Source organism: Chlorocebus sabaeus, chromosome 8, assembly GCF_047675955.1.
Source record: "Chlorocebus sabaeus isolate Y175 chromosome 8, mChlSab1.0.hap1, whole genome shotgun sequence".
Classification (NCBI taxonomy): Eukaryota; Metazoa; Chordata; class Mammalia; order Primates; family Cercopithecidae; genus Chlorocebus; species Chlorocebus sabaeus.
Window position 1 is genome coordinate 104,002,049 of NC_132911.1, and position 21,523 is coordinate 104,023,571.

Below are 21,523 nucleotides of genomic sequence, written 5' to 3' on the forward strand. Positions count from 1 at the left end.
GGGTTTCTGTAACTTAAAAATGTTACTTATGCTAACATAGTTTTTTTTTCTTTTTCTTTTTCTTTTTTGGCTGCTTTTAGATGATGTTGACACTAATTAGCAAGGGCCAAGAGGAGCTAATTGAACAGCTGTTTAAGGACCTTTCAGACACACCAAACAACCCTTTTACTTTAGAAGATATACAAGCCCTAAAAAGGCAGTATGAGCTTTAAATCAAGATAATTAGATTTCTTCCATGCATGTACGTGTTCCAGGCATGTTAATGAGATGGTATTGTAACAGAGTTGCATGGATAAAACCTGGCCTAGAAAAGATCTTTTGGTCTGCACTATAAAACATTTTACTTATTTTCCTACATAGAACATGTATATTCTACAATCTGCTTTTTATTAGTTGTAAATATTTTCTTATGTACCAGAGCCAAATAAGTATATTTGAAACTTGTTAAAAATGCATTTTAATTTATAATATACATATTATTTTAATTACTTGTTAAAATTTTGAGTTAAGTTGCATTTCTTTGGGCTATGGAGTCCTCTTAAGTTTGATAGAAATGAATTTTTTTAACATTCTTTTTTAAAAGTGGAAGTCATTAACAGTGATTATTATATCACATATCCTGCTAAGATACACATAAATCCCATTTTGTACTAGTACTTGTGGATTACAGTCAGTTAAAATGAAATGCAACACTTAAGTCTATAACAAGAAATGAAATATTTAGAGCTATAAGAGGAATTTATTTTTTCTAATATGGAAACATTGCCTAATAGGTAAGAACAAAAATTGCCAAAAGTTTCTACCACTTTTTACTAGATTTTAAAAAGCTACTTTCCTTTATATATTGCTTATATAAGCAAAAAACCAACCACTGTATTAAAGCAAACTAAGCCTGCATTTATATCTGAATTATTACCTCCATATTTTACCAAATATTTGAATGTCCCCCTTCCCCCCCCTTTCTTTCCTGCTTTTATGACTATATTTATTCCTTTACTGTAAAAGAACATGAAGAACTCATATATGTTGAAAGCTCCTTTGTTGACTGGGTCAAAGTGAAGGAATTTCAATCTCCATCAGTGTACTGTCATTTATTGCTGCGGTTTATAGTGCGTTCCCCCTTTCTGGAGCATTTTCTTATTCACTTAGAAGTGAAGATAAAAGTTAGTATCATGTTTACTATTTCTATATTCATTATTATTTTATCTAATCTTTTATAGTTACAGAATATTTTAACTCATCTTGGGTAAACAGTATCTTTCAAACTGTGCCATTTTTCTTTGAAACTGCTTTCTTTGTTCATAAGTGAAAAATCTGTAATGGGACTTTAGTCTTCAAACAAAATTTCTCCTTTTTAATGTGACTGAATTTTTATAAAAGTAAATGGTGGATTGTTAGAAACGTATCCTATGTATGGAGTTTACTTACAGAAATGGGACCACTCTTTTCCTATACATAGCAACTTGAAATTAACTTTAGAGACATAAGGGAACTTTCTCTTTTGGTGCCTGACACAGTGACATTAATAACTGTAGGTGATTTTGTTGAGCTTTGTGCTAGGCACTGTGTGTCATTTATCACACATTGTCTAATTTAATCTTCATAACTCTGCTACAGATGAGGAAACAATGGAACAGAAGGTTGTATAAATTAATGAGGATTTACAAATGTTGCAAGTGCTCTCCAAGATCCAAACCTGGGCAGTCTATCTTTTGAGTTCATATACTCTGTGCTGTGTAATGGAAAATATTAAATATGTGAATGGACTAATGGTTCAGGTCCTTATTCCTTAACAGCTACAGATAAGTAAAAGCAGATCAGTGAATGTAAAGTGGCAATTTTGGTATTTATAGTGGTTAACACAGAGCAAGAGGAATGCCCAGGCCTGCCTGAGAGAGGGTTAGGAAAGGTTTCTTATGGGGCACAGTTCTTCCACAGCTTGAGTATGTCATATGGGTAAGAGAAAAGGATGTGCCAGGCAGAGGAAACAAGATGCAAGGGTATCAAAGTGCATATTGAAGGTGCAGGTTGAATGAAAGTGTGAAGTTACTTGGCATGTTCAGAGAACTGCATGACTCTTAATATTACTGGAACATGTGGCTTGTGTGATAGCTGGATAGAACAGAAAATTGCATGCTGCATATAAAATGGCAGAAAATATCACAATTTTAATTATACTCTGGCATTCTACTCTTAACTAAGACCTGGTTTTCTTCCCCTTCTGGGCATACACAAGATTGTACTTTTCAGCCTCTTTGTAATTGGTTGGGGCCACATGACCACTTCTGCCAGTAGGGTTTAGGTAAAAGTGATGTATCACTTCTGAGCCAAAGTATGGAAGATCTGGCCCCAAACCCTCCCTGATCTTTTCCCTTGCTACAGTGACAAGGCTTCCTGTTGCAGTCAGTGCAGTTACAAGATGACTGGCTCTGTCAGCCTGGTTCTTTGAATGCTGGTTTGAAGCAGGGTTCTGCCAGTCCACATTGGACACACAGAATGAACAAGCTTATGCTTTTTTTGTTAAGCCACTGAGATTTTTATTGTTTGTACTATACCCAAACACTTAACCTCTCAGTCTGTTTCTGTATCTCTTCTTTCTTCAGCCTTTAAATCTTTCCTGAGCTTCGACTTGTAAAGCCAACTTCAAACTGTTCATCTCTACACAGATGTCTCAGATACTGTAACTATACATGCCCTAAATGGAACTCTGTTCCCTGAAACTCAGACTTCACTTATCCCATATTTCCACAAAAGGTACCAGCATTCACACACTGGCCTAAGAAACCTGGGCTTCTAAACTTTCCTTGCTCTCAGTCCCCACATCTAATATTTCATCCTGGCAGAGATTTCATTACACAAACATGGAACACTCACCCAAGATTAACTGCGTTTGCACAGGATGTCTTACCCACATTGTTTTGGTGTTTTTGAGTTTACTTGTCTGACATAAAATATCTAGTTCAGTTCTGTTTCCCACAGTGCTCAGCAAAATGCCTGGCATAATAGATTCAGTAAGTTATTCACTGAATGAATGATGCTTAGTAATTTTATAATTATATTTGTGGTACATATATTACCTAAAGTATTTTAGTGGAATGTCAGCACTTGTTATATCTAATTGGTTTGCTGTAAATTGTGTATCTGGAAGGAGAAAAGTCTCAGAAGTAATTCCATACAGAGTATGGGTTATTTAATCATTAGAGCTTAACTCATGCCTTAGGGACTTTATGAACAAAGTTTCTAGACAAAAAGGGTGAAAGACAAAATGTTAGAAAAGGAAAGGAAAGAAACTAAAAGCCCTTGAATTAAAACTGTGTGACAATTATTTACTAGGTGTAAAACATCCGAGCAAATCACAATCACTCTGGGCTTAAGTTTGCTTATTTTTAAATGTTAGGTAAACATCATCTGGGATGACAGGTTTGTTGCAAAATAACATGAAAATACTTCCTAAATTGCACACTTTTAAGAGACTAATGTCATTACTATTTCTGGCTCGTGGGCAATGTGAAAGTTCCCTGTGTGCAGATCTTGAATGCAGGATTCCACACCTCCTATGTCCAGCCTCTTAATGTCTGGCCTCTGGAGTTGTTACCACATGCTCCCATGGTCACCCTCAGCCTCCTGATCTTAACTGAAGTAATGGACCATCCCATAGGACTGCTCCAATTAGCTTCCCCTCCTCTTGACTCATCACCAGATCCTCTGCCTCCAACTGTTCCTCTCTGAAAGTAGTCTTACCCCTCCTTTCTAATGCTGACCCCTGATCTTATCCCTCCCTTTTCTTCTAGGTCTCTCCTCTGAGAATAATACCTTCTCTTTCATATCTCCCTTTTCATTGCTGCCATCCTGTCAGCCTATAAACCTATGTAGCTATTCCTCACCTAAAGAAAAGTCCTTCTCAACCTTCCATCTTTCCATATACCATTGCTTTCAAAACTGGATAACTCTGTTTACAAGACAAAATGAAAAATAAAATGATTCTCCATTTTCCCCACCTCTCATTGAATCCTTTTTTGAAGGAATTTTGGCTTCTGCCTCCCATCACTATTGAATTAAAACTCCTCTCAACATCCTTGATCAAACCCAGCAGCCTTTTTTTTTTTTTGAGACGGAGTCTCGCTCTGTCACCCAGGCTGGAGTGCAGTGGCACGATCTTGGCTTACTGCAAGCTCCGCCTCCCGGGTTCATGCCACTCTCCTGCCTTAGCCTCCCGAGTAGCTGGGACTACAGGTACCCGCCACCACGCCCAGATAATTTTTTGTATTTTTTAGTAGAGACTGGATTTCACTGTGTTAGCCAGGATGGTCTCGATCTCCTGACCTTGTGATCCGCCCACCTTGGCCTCCCAAAGTGCTGGCATTACAGGCGTGAGCCACCGCGCCCAGCCCCCAGCAGCCTTTTCTTAGTCATAGAATTGTATTACATTGTAGCCTGGAGAGAATTGTTACAGATCATCTCATCTAAATCGTTTCACTTATATTGAACTCCAAATAAGAACACACATAAGGATATTGTGTATTGTGAAACGCTGACAAACTGTGACTGGTTTGGCCCTTTTGCTATCTGGGATTTGAGGAAAAAGGTGAAATTTGGAAGGCAAAGAAAGCAAACCTTAAGGATAGCTATGATACTGAGTCTAGACAGGCTATTATATTTCTTAACTGCTCAGACTGAGCCATAATCTAGGCAAATTCAGAGAGTGCTTCCTTCATGAGCAAGATCTTAAAATGAAAAGGCCTCTACAAGTTGAGACTGCAAAGTGATAGATATACTGAGAATTTGTTATTTGTCAGGAAAGCTTCAAAGACATGGAGCTTTTAAGCTTAACCTTTTCATTTCCACTTAGGCATCTTCGTGAAAACTCCCTTTATCCTACCAAGTGGTGATGCCTATTGGTAGTATACTATTCACTAGAGGCCTCCCAGGAAGTAGTTCAGAAGGCTTGATTCTATGTTATGTGCAGAGATTAAGCATGTTATGGCACAGCATGTTGTTAAAGTGATTTCAAATGTATTTTCTTATAAGTTTCTTTCCTAACACATGGGTTTTTGTGTAGTTGGAATTTGTTTCACTTTCCTATTAGCCTGTAGGTACCACTCAGACCAAAAGGACTCCCTAAAAACTGATGTGCAAGTCACAGAATTCTCCTGCCTGAGCTCTATCAAGGGATGTCTGTAAGGAGAAATCTATCTCTAGAGTACTATGAATTTTGTCACGTTTATAGGTTTTTTGCTTGTTTTTAGAGACAGGGTCTTAGCTGTGTTGCCCAGGTTGGAGTGCAGTGGCATAATCATGGCTCACTGCAGCCTCAACCTCCTGGGCTCAAGCAGTCCTTCTGCCTCATCCTCCTGAATAGCTGGGTCTACGGGTGTACACCACCATGCCCGGCTTTTTTTTTTTTTTTTTAAAGTAGAGACAGGGTCTCATTATGTTACCCAGGTTGGTCTCAAACTCTTGGCCTCAAGCGATCCTCCTGCTTCAGGAGGGAGTACAGGCATGAGTCACTGCACCCAGCCGAGTTTATAGATTTTGATGCCTTTTGCCAAAAATCAAAGAAGTGGCTGAAAGTCAATTGATATCAGAAGAATCAATGAAAAGCAAGAGACTAACTTTCAGCAGCTCTCCTTTTCCTCTGGGAAACTGCTTAAGAGCACAGAACATTTCATTGATACACCTGGTATCAAATCCCAGCTCTACTTAGGAGCTGTTATGACCTTGCAGTCTGCAGGTTCCCCGTCTGCAAAATGGGGTATCTTCCTACCATTTGGGGTTGCTGGTTTATGTGGTTAATGTAAAATGCCTTCTGTTATTTGATAAGCACCTTATCTTTCCTTCCATGTGTCTAACTGCTTTCTTAAGTATAATGATCTCATCTATGTGTTAGAAAAACGTAAGAAACCTCTTTTCAAATAGTATGGACACCTTAAGAGTTATTTACTGGAGAACAGGCACATATTAAGATCCCTCCAATAGCAATATTAATATGGAGAGAAGCAGTTAGTCTTGGACCTCTGGTGCCATCTCCTGGAAATTAGTCATGGTACAACAGCCAAGAGGTAACCCACAACTTGAGCTACACAGAATGTTTGCAATAGCATCTTTATTTTCCAATCTGTCATTGTTTTGAGGATGAACCAATACACTAAGTCCAGAGTCTGGTATAGGCTAATGGATGCTTAGTAAAGTTTGCTGAATAAATGAATCCAGAGGACATTGCCCCATTGGTGTTCTTGTCTCCACGGTTTAGATTAGGAAGTTCCTATTACAGAAATGTTTACAATGACACTCTAAATATTTCTCAAACAGTAGTTCTTGAAATGTTTGCACAGAGTCACTTGAGAATCTTACAATCTAGGGGGGTTGGAAATCTAAAAATCTCTCTTATGATGCTTAGGGAAGTTAGAATTTATGATCTACTGGCATAGAAGCTGAGGATGCAATAATTAACATCTGAATTGCATAAGCACTACCAGTGAATGACACTATTTATGACGCTCTGAATAAGTATTGTGGGGGATACACTTTTGAAAAGATAGCCCCTGCTTTTAATGAGCTCATACTTCATTTGGAAAAAAAACTGGCAGTAACACCAAGTGCAAGAGACTCTCCTAGGAGAAAACAGCATCAATGAAATGTTCAAGTGTTAAAGGTACTAAAAGGCCAAATAGGGTTACTCGAGAACATTTCAGGAAGAGGTAAAACCTAAGCCATGTTTTGAAATAGACTCAGTTCAGTGAGAAGGAAGAGCTCAGTGTGACTGGATTACTTTACCGTAGAATTTCCAGTACCACATTGCACAAGGAAGGAACTTGGTAAGAAAAATTCTGCCACTGCAGGTATGCTTCACAGTACAGGAAACACAAACCAGACAGGAGACTTACAAAGCAACCTGAATTAATATTCTATTTTTAATAGTGACCCAAGTTCAAAAATAGCCTAAAATTTAATCTTACTACCTGCCATTAGATCTCTTTTGTATCAGTTTCCCATCTGTAAAATAGGACCAATTTGTTTTTATTTTTAAAAAGGCCAGGGTGTCCCTTTTGTATCAGCTGTTTTTTGTTCTTTGTTTTGTTTGAGACGCAGTCCTGCTCTATCACCCAGGCTGGAGTGCAGTGGCACAATCTCGGCTCATTGCAACCTCTGCCTCCCAGGTTCAAGTAATTCTCCTGCCTCAGCCTCCCAAGAATCTGGGATTACAGGTGTGCACCACCTCGCCTGGCTAATTTTTGTATTTTTAGCAGAGATGGAGTTTCATCATGTTGGACAGGCTAGTCTTGAACTCCGGACCTCAAGTGATCCATCTGTCTCAGCCTCCCAAACTGCTGTGCTGGAATTACAGGCATGAGCCACAGTGCCTGGCAAAACAGGACCAATTATTTTCTGTAATTAAGCAGTGGACTGGGATGACTACTTCAATAAACATAATTTTGATCCTAATTCATACTTGTTCTAAAACAAGGACAAAGATTTTGTTAGGGTGGCTACAATAAAAAAAGGTGGGCAATAATAAGTATTGGTGAGGATGTGTAGAAATTAAAAACCACATACATTGCTGATGGGAATGTAAAATGGTGCAGCTGCTCTGGAAGTTTGGCAGCTCCTCAAAAACTTAAACAGAGAGTTGCCATTTTGATCCAATAATTCTGCAACCCCTATTACTGAAAGAAAGTAGAAAACATATGTTCACACAAAAGCTTGTACACAAATGTTCATAGCAGTTCTACTCATAATAGCCAAAAAGTAGAAACAACCCAAATGTCCATCAACTAATGAATGGATAAACAAAAATGTGGCATATCCATACAACTGAATATTATTCAGCCATAAAAAAGAATGAGGTAGTGATACATGCTGTCCCTTGGATGAACTTTGAAAGTAATAAGTGAAAAAAGCGGGACACAAAAGGCCACATTTTATTATTCCATTTATGTGAGATGTCCGGAATGGACAAACCCATAGAGATAGTAAATTAGTAGTTGCTAGGGACTGAGAGGAAGGGGAAGTGGGAACTGACTACTAATGGGTAAAGGGTTCTTTCTGGGGTGATGAAAATGTTCTGGAGTCAGATATTAGTAACAGTTGTACAACCTTGTAAAAACACTGAATTGTACACTTTAAAATGTGAATTTTATAGTATGCAAACTGTATCTCAATTGTGAAAAATGAACGAAGTGGGGTGGGAAAAAGCAAATCACCCAAAGTAGTGAATAACTTAAGACGCAAACTCTGCGGTTTTCTAATCAATCCTGATAAGGCCACCTACTTGAGTTTTTCAAGAACTTGCCAGCAGGGATAAAAACTGAGGAAGGCCGAAAGACTACCTCCACCCCATGACTGGAAACAAGGTAAAGATGTCCTCTTACCCTTTCTATTTAACACTGTACTAGAGGTTGAAGCCAGTGCAATAAGGGGTTAACATGTTATAAAAGGCATCCAGATTGGAAAAGAAGTAACCTTTCTTTACTTGCAGACACAATTATCTATAAAGAAAACCCTATAGAGGCCCGGCAGGGTGGCTCATGCCTGTAATCCTGGCACTTTGGGAGGCCGAGGCAGGCGGATCATGAGAGGTCAGAAATTCAAGATCAGCCTGGCTAACATGGCGAAACTCTGTATTAAAACACACACACACACACACACACACACACACAAATTAACTAGGCGTGGTGGTGCACGCCTGTAATCCTAGCTACTCTGGAGGCTGAGGCAGGAGAACTGCTTGAACCTGGGAGGCGCAAGTTGCAGTGATCTGAGATCAAGCCACTGCATTCCAGCCTGGGCGACAGAGCAAGGCTTTGACTTAAAAAAAAAAAAAAAAAAGTCCATAGAATCTACAAAAAAACTACTAAAACTAATTTGATTTACAAGGTCGTAGGATTCAAGATCAATATACAAAGATTATTTTATTTCTGTATACTAGTAATGAATGTAATCATAAATTGATATTTTTAAGAGATCTGTACACTGAAAACTATAAAGCACTGTTGAGAGAAATTTAAAAACTGAAAGGACAGATATACTGTATTCATGGATAGGAAGACTTGATATTGTTAAGATGCCAGTTTTCCTCATATTGATAAATAGGTATCAATGGTATTTCAGTCAAAATCCCAGCAGACTTTTTGGTACAAATCTAGAAATGGATTCTAGTGTAAACACGGTATTCAAATTACTGGGAAAAGGAAAGATTACTTTAAAAATAGTGCCATCACAAATGGCTTTCCATCTGGAAGAAAGTAAAACTGGACCTTTATATTACACTAAATGCTAAGATAAACTGAAGATAGATTTTAAAAAATATGAAAAATTCAAAATCTCACTACAAACTACCCAAAGAGACTACAAGTATAATTTAGAAAGAGAGGAGAGCTTAATCATGACCAAAAGGTCTAAAATATTTAAACCAGAAGGTCTAAAATATTATAATTAAAGACACACAACAGGTTTCATATTGCAGAAAAAAAAATGTAAAGAGTATGTGGAAACCCTGAACTATCTGCATCTTTTCTGTAAATCTAAAAATATTCAAAAATTAAAAGTTTATTTAAGGATAAAATAGAATGCACACACAATGCTAATAAATAGTCAAACGACGTATGTGGAGAAAAATACAAGAGTCAAACTATTAACAGCTACAGTATAAAGATATATTTTTCTTTTTTTTTTTTTATTTTTCTGAGATAGAGTCTTGCTCTGTTGCCCAGGCTGGAGTGCAGCGGCATGATCTCAGCTCACTGCAACCTCTGCCTCCCGGGTTCAAGCTATTCTCCTGCCTCAGCCTCTCAAGTAGCTGGAATTATAGGTGTGAACCACTGCACCCGGCCCTATTTTCATTTTTATTAACAGAGATGGGGTCTTACTATGTTGCCCAGGCTAGTCTTGAACTCCTGGCCTCAAGCAATCCTCCTGCCTCAGCCTCCCAAAGTGAGCCACTGCACCTGGCCAAAATACCTTTCAAACTGACAAGAAAACAATAAAAATTAAAAATAGACAAAGGATGTAAGAGCCAATTTAAAGAACAGCAAATTCAAATACCATCTTCCACCTCCTAGGCGAAAAAAAAAAAAAAGAAAACACAAGATGATGTACACATTTACTAGTCAGGAAAATGTAACATTAGATAATAGATATTACTTTACACTAAACAGTTTAAAAATTTGTAAAGCTCTAATACCTATCGTTAGTAGAATGCAGGGAAAAGGGAACTCCTGTATTGTTAGCAAATTGTAAATTGTGACAGCTTTTTTTGGGAGACAATCTGGTAACCTTTTAAAAATTCAATATACATGGACTTTAACCTAGTCATTTCCTTGGATCTATCTCCCATACTTAGAAGTACCAGAATATAAGGATGTAAGTATTACAATGTTTTCTGCAGTGTTTTATATTGAAGAAAGAAACAACAAATAACAAAGTGAATGCTCATCAATATGAGAATGTCTGAATAACTGCAGCACATCTATACTACAGAATTCTTAGGCAGCCATTAAAAAGAATGAATTGGAGTTATACAGTTGACTTGGACAGATTTCCCAAAGATATTACTGAGAAAAAAATCAAGAAAATTAACGTACATATGCATTGTATGTGACTATGAACATGGATAAAACTGGCATCACACACATTTTGTCATTTGCACTGGTTATGGGGGAAGATAATGAGGGAAAGAGGCAGAGAAGAGAAGGGGAGAACACAGAAAGGTAAGGAAAAAAGGATGGGGAAATAATTTGTTTGTGCACATTTTATTTAAGCTTTCAAAATAGTCTCTAAAACATCAGTTCATGATACCTCTAAAGCAACTGTGATTTCCTTATCTAGTTAAAAGTATTACATTTTCTTTAAACAAGCAAAAAAGCAACAAAAAGCCCCCAAAAGCAAAATTAAAATGTCTTGGCTATATTAACCCTGGAAATTAGGTTCCAATGGCTGTCATACATGATAGAGTGTTTGTAAACTAACGTATTTGATATAAAACCTTGTTAAAAGTTAACTGTCTTTTCAGCCACTGTATTGTTTCAAACAACTTATTTTACTGTACAATATTATGAAGTGACTGGTTATCAACCCTGAGTTGAGTCCACAAACATTCTCATTCCCTTTGCTCAGTTGTTGTTCTGTCCCATCAGAATTTCCAGAATTTCCTATATAAATACCTTTATATATACTATATAAATACTATAAGTATAGAAACAATAAAAGGAAAGACAAGGTCCCTGCCCTCATGAGACTAGAGTTTCTTTAAGATTTGTTCTCCTAATCTTGAATACAGAATTAAGAATCTGGAGGTATTAATATCTGGAACACACGGTGTTATGAATGTCTATATTTTACCTCTATGCAGGACAAAAAGTGGCAGAAGTATGGGCTCCAGTGCTATTTAGGCAAAAGGCTAGAAAGAAAAAAAAAAAAGCAAAAGCAAGACTATCTTGTCACCAGCCAGCCCACACATTCTAGAATTAATCAACTCTTACAGAGCAGAGACTGCCTTATCTTACTGCTCATATAGATGAAAATGAGCTGCTAACCCTGAAAACCTGGCGCTCTCTTGTACTAAAAAACAAACAATTCAAATGCAGACAGTCTTAATAGCAATTTCTACCAAACATTCGAGGAAGACATCATTCCAATCTCACATACTCTGATCACTGAAGTCTGCCCTAGGTTAACATTTGAAGAATCAAATTCACCACATTAACATATTAAAGTAATCACAATTATATAGCAGATGCTCCCCCCACCAAATAAACAGCCAATAAAATTCAACATATTTTCCAAGGTAAAAACTAGGAGTTAGAAGATAATTTACTAAATTCAATAAACGATATCCTGTAAATATATCTGCGACAAATAATAGCTGAAATGATGAAAGGTTTCCCTTTCAGGTTAACAAATCAACAATGCCCCCTATAACCACTGCTATTCAGAAGTATACACTAGAAGTCCTGGCCAGTGCAAAAGGCCAGAAAAATAAATGATGCAATGATCTAAGAGAAAAAAACCAAAACAATGGGAATACCACCTCTACCACTTAGCAGCTGTGCAACCCAGGCAAATTACTTAGTATCTCTGTGCCTCAGTTACCTCCATCTGTAATGAAGATAATACCTCCTTCAGAGTTGTTCTGAGGAATATTTTATTTTGAACCAACTCTAATGATAATTAAGGCTTTAATATATAATTTGATATACAATTATCTTTTGCACCTTTCTAAATTATATGACCCCTATTCACTGTTCAAGGTCAACCTAATATTAGTTTTTAATTTAACTTTTAAGTTCAGGGGTACATTTGCAGGTTTGTTACATAAGTAAACTTGATAAGCTGTATTTTTCTTTTATTATTTTTTATGTTTGCTTTTCTATAAGTTACTATTTTAAAAGTGCTCAGAAAGTATTTGACACTTCAAAGCACTGTAAAAGTGTTTAATACAAATATTCACAAATAACTGTACAGTGATATCCCAAAGAATCTGGGGATAAACCATTGGAATTAAAAAGAGTAAGATTCACCGATACAAAATTGTTATACAAAATCAATGGTATTTCTGTATACTATTAGTTACGAACAGAAAATGAGGACGGGCGTGGTGGCTTAATGCCTCTAATCCCAGCACTTTGGGAGGCCGAAGCGGGTGGATCACCGGAGGTCAGGAGTTTGAGACCAGCCTGGCTAACATAATGAAACCCCTTCTCTACTAAAAATACAAGAAATTAGCTGGGTGTGGTGGTGGTATTAGCCTGTAATCCCAGCTACTTGGGAGGCTGAGGCAGGAGAAACGCCTGAACCCAGGAGGCAGAGGTTGCAGTGAAGTGAGATCACACCACTGCACTCCAGTCTGCACAACAAGAGTGAAACTCTGTCTCAAAAAGAAAGAAACGACATTTTAAAAATATATCATTATTATAGGATAAAAAATATCAAGTACCTGGGAATGTACTTTAACAAAAGATGTAAAAGACTTCTATAGGGATAATTATAGATTCAAGGTAATCCCAATCAAAATTGGTGAAACACAACAAGGTTATTCTGTTTATGGAAATGTAAAGTGCCAAGGACAGTCAAGACACCAAGGAAAAAACAGTGGCAGACTTGACCTATTAGATAGCAAACTCAGATTTCAAGACTGATGTCCACATTGTCCACTAACTCACCTTGGAGATGCTTCTGAGATGTTCATCCACCAGGTATGTTTACATGGTTCCTTCATTTCCTTCAGATCTTGGCACAAATGTCTTCTAACAGAGACTTCTCGTTTTGCCCTGTATAAAACAGTACTGCTTTCCCCAAACCCCAGTCACTCTTATTGTGCCCACCTCAAATTTTTCATAGCAACCATCATCTGGTTATTTTACATCTGGTTCCATTATTTTAAACTACATGTACATGTTTATTATTTTTGTATCCTCCAAATTCTAATATAAGCCTTCTGAAGCCAGGGTGTTTATTTGGTACTATGTTGCATTTCCAGCATCTACTTTGTTGAATGAATAAATTGGTAGAAGTCACAAAAATTCTGACTAGCATATGATGTACAGTGATTCAATTTGAACTAAATTTTAAAACTGCCAACTTTTTCATATCCATCTATTAAATGATAGCCACCCTAAATAACATAACTCTCCCCAAGTGTAAAATACTATTTTTGGCATTCAAAAATCAACCAGTATGTAAACACTAGCTGTTAGCAATGATATCTCATACTCTAGTGAAATAAATAAATGAAACAACAAATCCATTAAAAGGAACCATATGAAATGTAGCCTTGAGAAAAGAATTTTTTTTCCTCAGATCCAAGTACAGACTAGAATCTGTAAGAAGCGTGCTGACTCTGAATGGAAAGGCAAAACAATCTGTGGAGCAGGAGTTTCTTTTGCGCATGTCATGTAATAATTAATAGCTCTGACGGTTTTCAACATATACTTTATCCTTTGGTGAATGGTCTATATGTTTACCTAGACAACAGGCTAGGGAAAGCCTTACATGTTTACAAATTAACACAATTTCCAGCAAAATAAGTTAGGAGTGGTGGATTATGTGCATTTAATATAAAAAGCTAACTAATTCAGTGCTCTGAAGCTGCGTATTTGTACATTGAGGTGAATCTGCCAGTTAAATTGGTGGTCTACATAATCAACAGTAGGATATACTATTATCATCTTTGTATTTCTTTTCTCTCATTACCAGATGATTTTTCCAACAGGCTTTAAGGTACAAAGAGTTTTAACAAGATTTCAGTGAGTTAAGGTTTATTTTGAATACCCTGGAGGTATCTCTTGTTTGAGGCTAGCCCAGAGTTGAGCTCCAGGGAAAACTGGCTTGGTCCTAAATTAATCCAACTTTGAAGGATCCAGGAGACAAGGAATTTCTGAAGCTAGTTTTAAGGTGAGACTGAAGTGGTACTGGTTGGGAGTATCACCAGAAGGTGTAGGGTGAATGAATGCACCAGCATCCTATAGGGCACTATTTTTGCTGTGTTCCTCTGAAGATCATTTAGCTTTCCATTTCATCTTTAGCCTTTTAAAGAAATGTCAAGAAGGCAGTCAACATATTCAGAAGATTATTTTGGTCAAGCATGGTGGTTCACGCCAGTAATCCCAGGACTTTGGGAGGCCAAGGTGGGCGGATCACTTGAGCTCAGGAGTTTGTGACCACCCTGGGCAACATGGTGAAACCTGTCTCTACTAAAACACACAAAAAAATTAGCCGGGCGTGGTGATGTTCACCTGTAATCCCAGCTACTTGGGAGGCTGAGGCGCGAGAACTGCTTGAGCCCAGGGGGCGGTGAGCCAAGATCGCACCACTGCACTCCAGGCTTGGGCTACAAAGTGAGACTCCATCTCAAAAAAAAAAAAACAACAAAAAAAAAAACGAACAAACAAAAATATTATTTTCATGAAGTATTAACTATATACCAGAGAAACAGAAAAACCATCTATGCATTTTACAGAGGCTACAAGAATAGAAAGCATCTGATTACAATTAGCTTGAATTTAAATGGCTCCAGTTTCATAATCTAATGTTGCTAGAATAGAATCTCTTAAAACAGTCTTTTAAGATCTTTTTACTTTTTTCCCCTTTTCCCAAGTTAGCTGATCTTTCTATTTTTCAAAGATGAGGATTTATAATACTGATTTCTCTTCACAATTTAATGATACATATATTTACTCAAGTTAAATTCAACCAATATACTCAAAAAAATTATGTTGATGTATATGGCATCTTTTCTTCTGGTGGAAAAGCAGGAATTAGACAGGAAAAAAGGGTAGTTTCTAACACTGTTGAAAAGTTCAGCAAATGCTTTCCTTTGGGCTGAGACCAAAAGGCAGAATAATCACAAAGGCTTGCAATATTTATGAATACTACCACAGGGCCAATGAATATTCCCATTCTTATAATAAAACACTTGTGCACACACCAGAAGGCAGCAATACATTAGTATTTACATTTATTTAACATATGCAGTTTACACACTCATTAAACAAAATTGGAATGCAAACAAATATACAAATACCATAAGCATTATCAAATAAAATAACTGGCACTAGTGTTATAAGCATATTAATGGACCTGGTAGGGAAAAGTGATGGAAGAAGACTGCAGCCTATGGCATTTTTCTTTTTACCAAAAGAAAACGCTCAGTAGCACCATAATGGTAATACTTAAAAGAAATACATAAGATAGAACATTTTAACTGCTATCATTGAGGTTAACCTGCTTTTATTTAAGTGAATTATACAGGAAATTAACAGTACAGGCAGTATTTTGGCCAACTTCTGCTTATGTCAGCTGAACATTGTCCATAAACAAAAGCAAAAGAAAATAATGCTAATCATACATGGACCTTTTGTACTTGGTACAAGCTCTGCATCGTGCTTTGATTTCATGGTTGGAGAAGATATGCATGTGTTAAAAATTGAGGTTATGTAAAGTTATTCACTAAAGCCTGAGTGTGTCTTTGGTAGGCTAATACTTTTTCAGCATTATTATTAATCACATTCATGTTTATCTATTTCCTGTATTTTTCTATATAATCCAAGGTGACCAGAGAAGACATGGAAAACAACACAGCAAAATCCTCAAATAACTAGGCCATTAAAACCCAGTCAAACCCAAAGGCACCAAGAATCAATGGGGTACAAATTTCCCCTTAGAGAAATGTGGTTTTTTTGTAATACTTATAACCTAATGGGACTTTATTTTGTAGTTTTATATATCTTATTTGTTGCTGTCATATGCTTAATTACTTACCTTTACATTTTTCCTCTAAGATGGCATCAACAATATACAAGATAGAGTACCACGTATTTCTATTTCAAAGTTGTGCAAAAACTGCCACAATCTTGCTCAAAGTGTCTAAGTATCCAAATGGTAGCAAATGAGCTGCTTTAAGCTTTATATAACCACATTGCATATGAAGAAAAAAAATGAAATTTATACCCAGATATAAATAGAAATGTTACAAAGAGTATCATATACTGAGAGTAACCTATGCAGTTCCTTTAAACTTATCTCTTAGTGGTTTCAATAAAATATCACTAACCACTTATCCCTAAAGCCTCAAGTTTTCATTTGAATGCTGTAGAATTGCATTAGTATTTTATATTGATTATAAATTAAGATCAATTTCTATCTAAGTATGTGCTTCAAGCAATGTTTTGTGGCAAACACACAAAACGTGCTTTGCTCTTCAAATTTATTATCCTTAAAATAATGCACTTTTAAAGCCTTCATTTCATAGTTTGGTAACTAAGATCCACATGACACACAATGCCTTGCTGAACACAGAAAATGTATCTGCATTATGATAATGAAACCTGGCTTTTGCTGGTAACCTGAAACTTAAAAAGTCACATGTAGTTCAACCAGCTCCAAACACGGTTGTACGGTGGTAATTATTTTGCAGCATTTATGGGCCTAAATTTCAGTCTGAATTGCAACTTTTAATTCCATTGTCTGATGTGAGTGGTTGTTATTTGTTTCTTTTAGTGTATCACCAAAATATAAATCAATATTAGATTTTATTCCATTTTTACTATGTTCTTCAGCAATATGATTCAACTGTGGAACTTCTGAACAGGAAGCAGTTTGGGTAACCACAGAAATGCTACACTGATGTGGGGAATTTTCCAGACGGTCATTTTCTACCTCAGGAAGAATGTTAACAGTAGCAAAGCGGGTGTGATAATCACTGGAACCATGACTACAAGAAGTTTTCATGCTTTCTAGGTCAGAACAACTAAATTCAGAAAAATGACTAGAGTGGGAATCTGCTACAGAAGGCATACTGTCACTGAGGGATGGAGCCTCAAATTCACTTGAGTTCGTGCTTTGTTGTTCTAACAACTGTGCATCCATGTCCTCTCTTGTCTCATTTATCTTCATGTTACCCTTTTTCCTCAATTTACCACTTTTTGATTTTTTCCCTGCTGTTGCTTCTTTGGACCACTTGGTGGCACTAGATTTACCTTCAGGCAAGCCACTGGATGAACCACCAGCATGACTTCGGGTGGCACTGCCATCATCCACACTACTGCTTCCACTGTTGTGCCTGAATTTGGATGGCTTTGACTCAATATCTACTTGCACCTCCATACTGTTGCCTTCTCTGAAATATAAGAGTAACAAATACAAACATAATTGCTGACTTCTTTTTGTTCAGATGACTGGGGGCAGGGTTTCTGTGTGGAAAATTCGGACTATACATAAGCTATGAGAACATCTTAACACAGGACATGTCTACTTAAAGAATGTACTTGATATAAGAGAACTCTTTCTAATGCTTCAATTTTTTAAAATAGTAGTAAATACATTTATTGCTTATGCTGTTCTAGACACTATGCTACTTTTTTTTTTTTTAAAGAACAGCTTTATTCAGATATAATTCCCCTGTTTAAAGTGTACAATTCAGTGATTTTTAGTTGTGATCAGAGCTGTGCAACTATCACCACTACCTAACTTCAGAACATGTTCATGATCCCAAAAAGAGATCTTGAACCCATTAGCAGTTAGTTCCCATTCTTCCCTCTCCCAGCCCTTGGCAACCACAAATCCACTTTATGATCTATATAGATTTGCCTACTCTGGACAGCTCACTGTTTCCTTTTCTCAGAGAATTTAACAGTTGGTAATCACTTTTCACTAGTAATTTGTCTAATGATAGGAATTATTCCTTTTAAATTAATTTTAAAAATACTTTCGATTTTATAACAGTTTTTTCCTTACTTGTCCAATGGGATGTAGGAATTCAGAATGGATCCTGCCATTGCTTTGGTGCTGGCATTATCACTAACTGTTCCCAAGCTGACTGTGCCAGATTCTCCACTTAGACTGTACCGTTCTTTCTGTACATCTGCTTGTACTTCCAACCTTAAAGGGGGGGTATGAAATCACCAAAATTATATTTAATATCAGCACTATTGGAATATGTATCTTTAAATAATTCAGTTAAGAACCCCAGTAACCAGAAGCTATTTTAGGAACCATTTTTTTAAAATTTCCTTTTATTTAATTTAAATTCTACTGCAGCACATTGCATAGTACCAGTCATCCAAATAAAATGGGAAAAATTAGCTGTCTGCCAAGTAAAGTAGTAATAAAATAACACAAAAAAGACACAAAGGATTTTCACTTAAATGTACTCCATTATTCTCACTCAGGATACAGCACTTTGTAATGTTTCAATGCAAAACACAAAGTTAGAATACAGTATTAATCATTAAACATGACAGACCAATGAATCCAAAAATCCTGGGCATCTATATTAAAAAATGGCTCTATAAATAACACTTGCCTTTTAATATTTTATTTATTTATATATATTTTTAGAGACAGGGTCTCGTTATGTTGCCCAGGCTGGTCTCAAACTCCTGCCCTCAAGCTATCCTCTCATCTTGGCCTCCCAAAGTGCTGGGATTATAGGTGAGAGCCACTGAACCCAGCCAACATTTGCCTTTTTAAAAAGAGGTAATATATACCACTATAACAAAGAGTTTGTATTTAAAATGCAAACTACCTAAAAATAAGATAAATATGTCTAATTTATCTTTTAATTCATGTATTCTCCCCTACATTTAAAAAAAGCAAGGCTATTAAGCCTAAGTGAAAAGTAGTGAATTAAAGAGAAACAGGGGAAGATAATTTTTCCTACTTATCTATATGGCTATTGATAAAACACTTGGTGAGAACAAAGTAAGCAAGCATTAATACATAAAAGGACTCTAGCCGATGATCCCGGTCCCAGTTCACACATTCCTGGATGTCCTGACTCCACCTGTTCCCCAGGACTCGGCCGAAGTCCCATCTCCTAACATCCGGCTGTTGTTACCCACAGAGGTAAGATCTAGGCTTAAGTATTGCCTTTGCTTCAATGTCTATTGAAGCAGCTGCAGCAATGATTTATAATACAAAATCTGACAAGGACAGTGAAAAAATTGGCAGAATGTTATTGCTTAGACTTAGAAATCTACCACCAAATTTCTTTTTTCTTTTTTTTTTTTTTTGAGACAGGGTCTCACTGTCACTTAGGTTGGAGTTCAATGGTGTGATCTCGGCTGACTGCAACCTCCACCTCCCAGGCTGAAGTGATCCTCCTACCTCAGCCTCCCGACCAGCTGGGACTACAGATGCATGCCACCAAGTCCGGCTAATTTTTTATATTTCTTTAGTAGAGATGGGGTTTCGCCGTGTTGCCCAGGCTGGTCTCGAACTCCTGAGCTCTGGCAATCCACCTGCCTTGGCTTCCCAATGTGCTGGGATTACAGGCGTGAGCCACTGCACCTGGCCCCAAATTTCATTTTTAACAGTACTATTTTGAACCTCGACATAGTAGGGTTATATATAATCATCATGCTTTATGTTCAAAATTCTCACCTAATCAATAATTTGTAGTTACCAGAAGGCAGAACCAAACCAAACCAAAACACACACCTGTTAAAACAGTTTACCATGGCACTTCCTGACAGACTCCCCGTTATACTGGCTCCAGCTAGTGCCATGGTGCTGGCCGTTTCACTCAGGTTGTCTCGGATGGCTCCTATTCGATCCATGTGGCTTCCACTTGCACTCAAACTGCCAGTCAGCCCACCAACACTTCCCTCCCCTATGCTCGGGTTGTGTCTTGCTTCTGCTACTGATGTTGTGTCTAAATGCAAATATTCCAAAGAAACTAAGTAAGTATGATTATCAATTTTCTCCTTCTTAAATTCCTCCATGATTTCAGAGAGGGCGTTTTATAAGGTATAAAATATACACAGACATGGAAAATTATTTTTTTTCAGGCTAGTCCACTAGAAGCAGTGGGAAAAGAGCCAACAATTTTAAATGGTCACTAATTTCTTTTTTCAAAAACCCAGATTTAGGAATTCTATAAAGAATCTGTTAAAAAATATAGCTGACTTTAGAGGAAAATTATGTGACAATTTTCATTAAGGGTGTCATTTAAAGAGCTTATTATTCTCTAAGTCAATAACAATAGGCTAAAAGTTGATTTCTAGATATATCCCACAGTTCTGTCTACAAGCTATTATTAAGATGTGATAACACTATGTTCCAATTTTACAGTACCTCTCACACATTTTGTATTGAAGGAGTCATTTATTTGCACCAATATTTGAGTTCCTATTATATACCCAATCACATGGTGATAAATGCTACGAGGAAAAATACAAGAGAGTAAAGGGGAGGAGACTGATGAGAAGTGCATGTATGTACATGTCTGTGAGCCATATTATATGACAGAAGGTCTCTTTAATAAGGTAATACTTGTAGAGACAAATGAAGTAAAAAAGTGAGTCATGAAATTTTCTAGGGAAAGAGTATTCCAGGCAGAGAACTGCAAGTTTAAAAGCCTAGAAGTAGGAGCATGCTTGGCACCCTCAAAAATCAAGCAAGAATGGTATAAAATAGGAGAATGACAAGAGATGAGCTCAGACACATAGTTGGGGCAGATCATGTGGGACCTTTTGGGCTATGATAAGGACTTTGGATTTTCTTCCCCAGTACAGTTAGAAGCCACTGGGGAAGTTTTGAGCGTAAGAAAGTCATAATCTGACAGGGTTTAGACATGTGACTACGGCTGCACTACGGAACAGTGAATAGAAGCTGACAAGTTGATACAACAGTTAAGAGGCTATTACAATAGCCCAGGAAAGAGGATAGTAGCTTGGTCTAAGGGAAGGGTAGTGAAGAGAATAAGAAGTAGTTGGATTATGGCTAAATATTGAAGGAAGCAGCAGAATGTGCTGACAGATCAATCAGATGTAGGGTAAGAGGGAAAAGAGGGAGGCATTGTAAGTGAAGGTTTTTGGTCCAAGCAACAGGAGGAATGGAGAAGCTACTTATTGGGTTAAGGAGGATGGAGGGAAGAAGAGATTTTAGAGCAAGGAATTTGGCTGTAGACAAGTTAAGCTTGAAATTCTTGTCAGACATTCAAGTGCAGATTAAAGAGGAAAGTTAGACATGCAAGTTTGAAGTTCAGGGGAGAGGTCAGTCTATATATTATTTAATAGATGAGATTATC

At 37.0% G+C, this 21,523-nt stretch overlaps 2 protein-coding genes across 6 annotated transcripts in view; one reads left to right on the forward strand and one right to left on the reverse strand.

Annotated features, from left to right (window-relative positions):
• Positions 1 to 10,085, forward strand: part of SPAG1 (sperm associated antigen 1) — a 95,367-nt gene extending 85,282 nt beyond the window's left edge. For all 5 annotated transcript variants that reach the window (XM_008001218.3, XM_073018251.1, XM_073018253.1 and 2 more), the window contains one exon: positions 81 to 10,085. In XM_008001218.3, coding sequence (XP_007999409.3) covers positions 81 to 212 — 132 coding nt within the window. In that variant the 3' untranslated portion in view covers positions 213 to 10,085. The remainder of the gene's footprint in view (positions 1 to 80) is intronic.
• A 5,349-nt stretch (positions 10,086 to 15,434) lies between these two features.
• The window catches only part of RNF19A (ring finger protein 19A, RBR E3 ubiquitin protein ligase), a 53,788-nt gene continuing 47,699 nt past the window's right edge, over positions 15,435 to 21,523 (reverse strand). The window contains exons 8-10 of the mRNA XM_008001220.3: positions 19,933 to 20,146; positions 18,229 to 18,372; positions 15,435 to 17,611 (exon numbers count right to left, since the gene is read on the reverse strand). Coding sequence (XP_007999411.1) covers positions 16,921 to 17,611; positions 18,229 to 18,372; positions 19,933 to 20,146 — 1,049 coding nt within the window. The 3' untranslated portion in view covers positions 15,435 to 16,920. The remainder of the gene's footprint in view (positions 17,612 to 18,228; positions 18,373 to 19,932; positions 20,147 to 21,523) is intronic.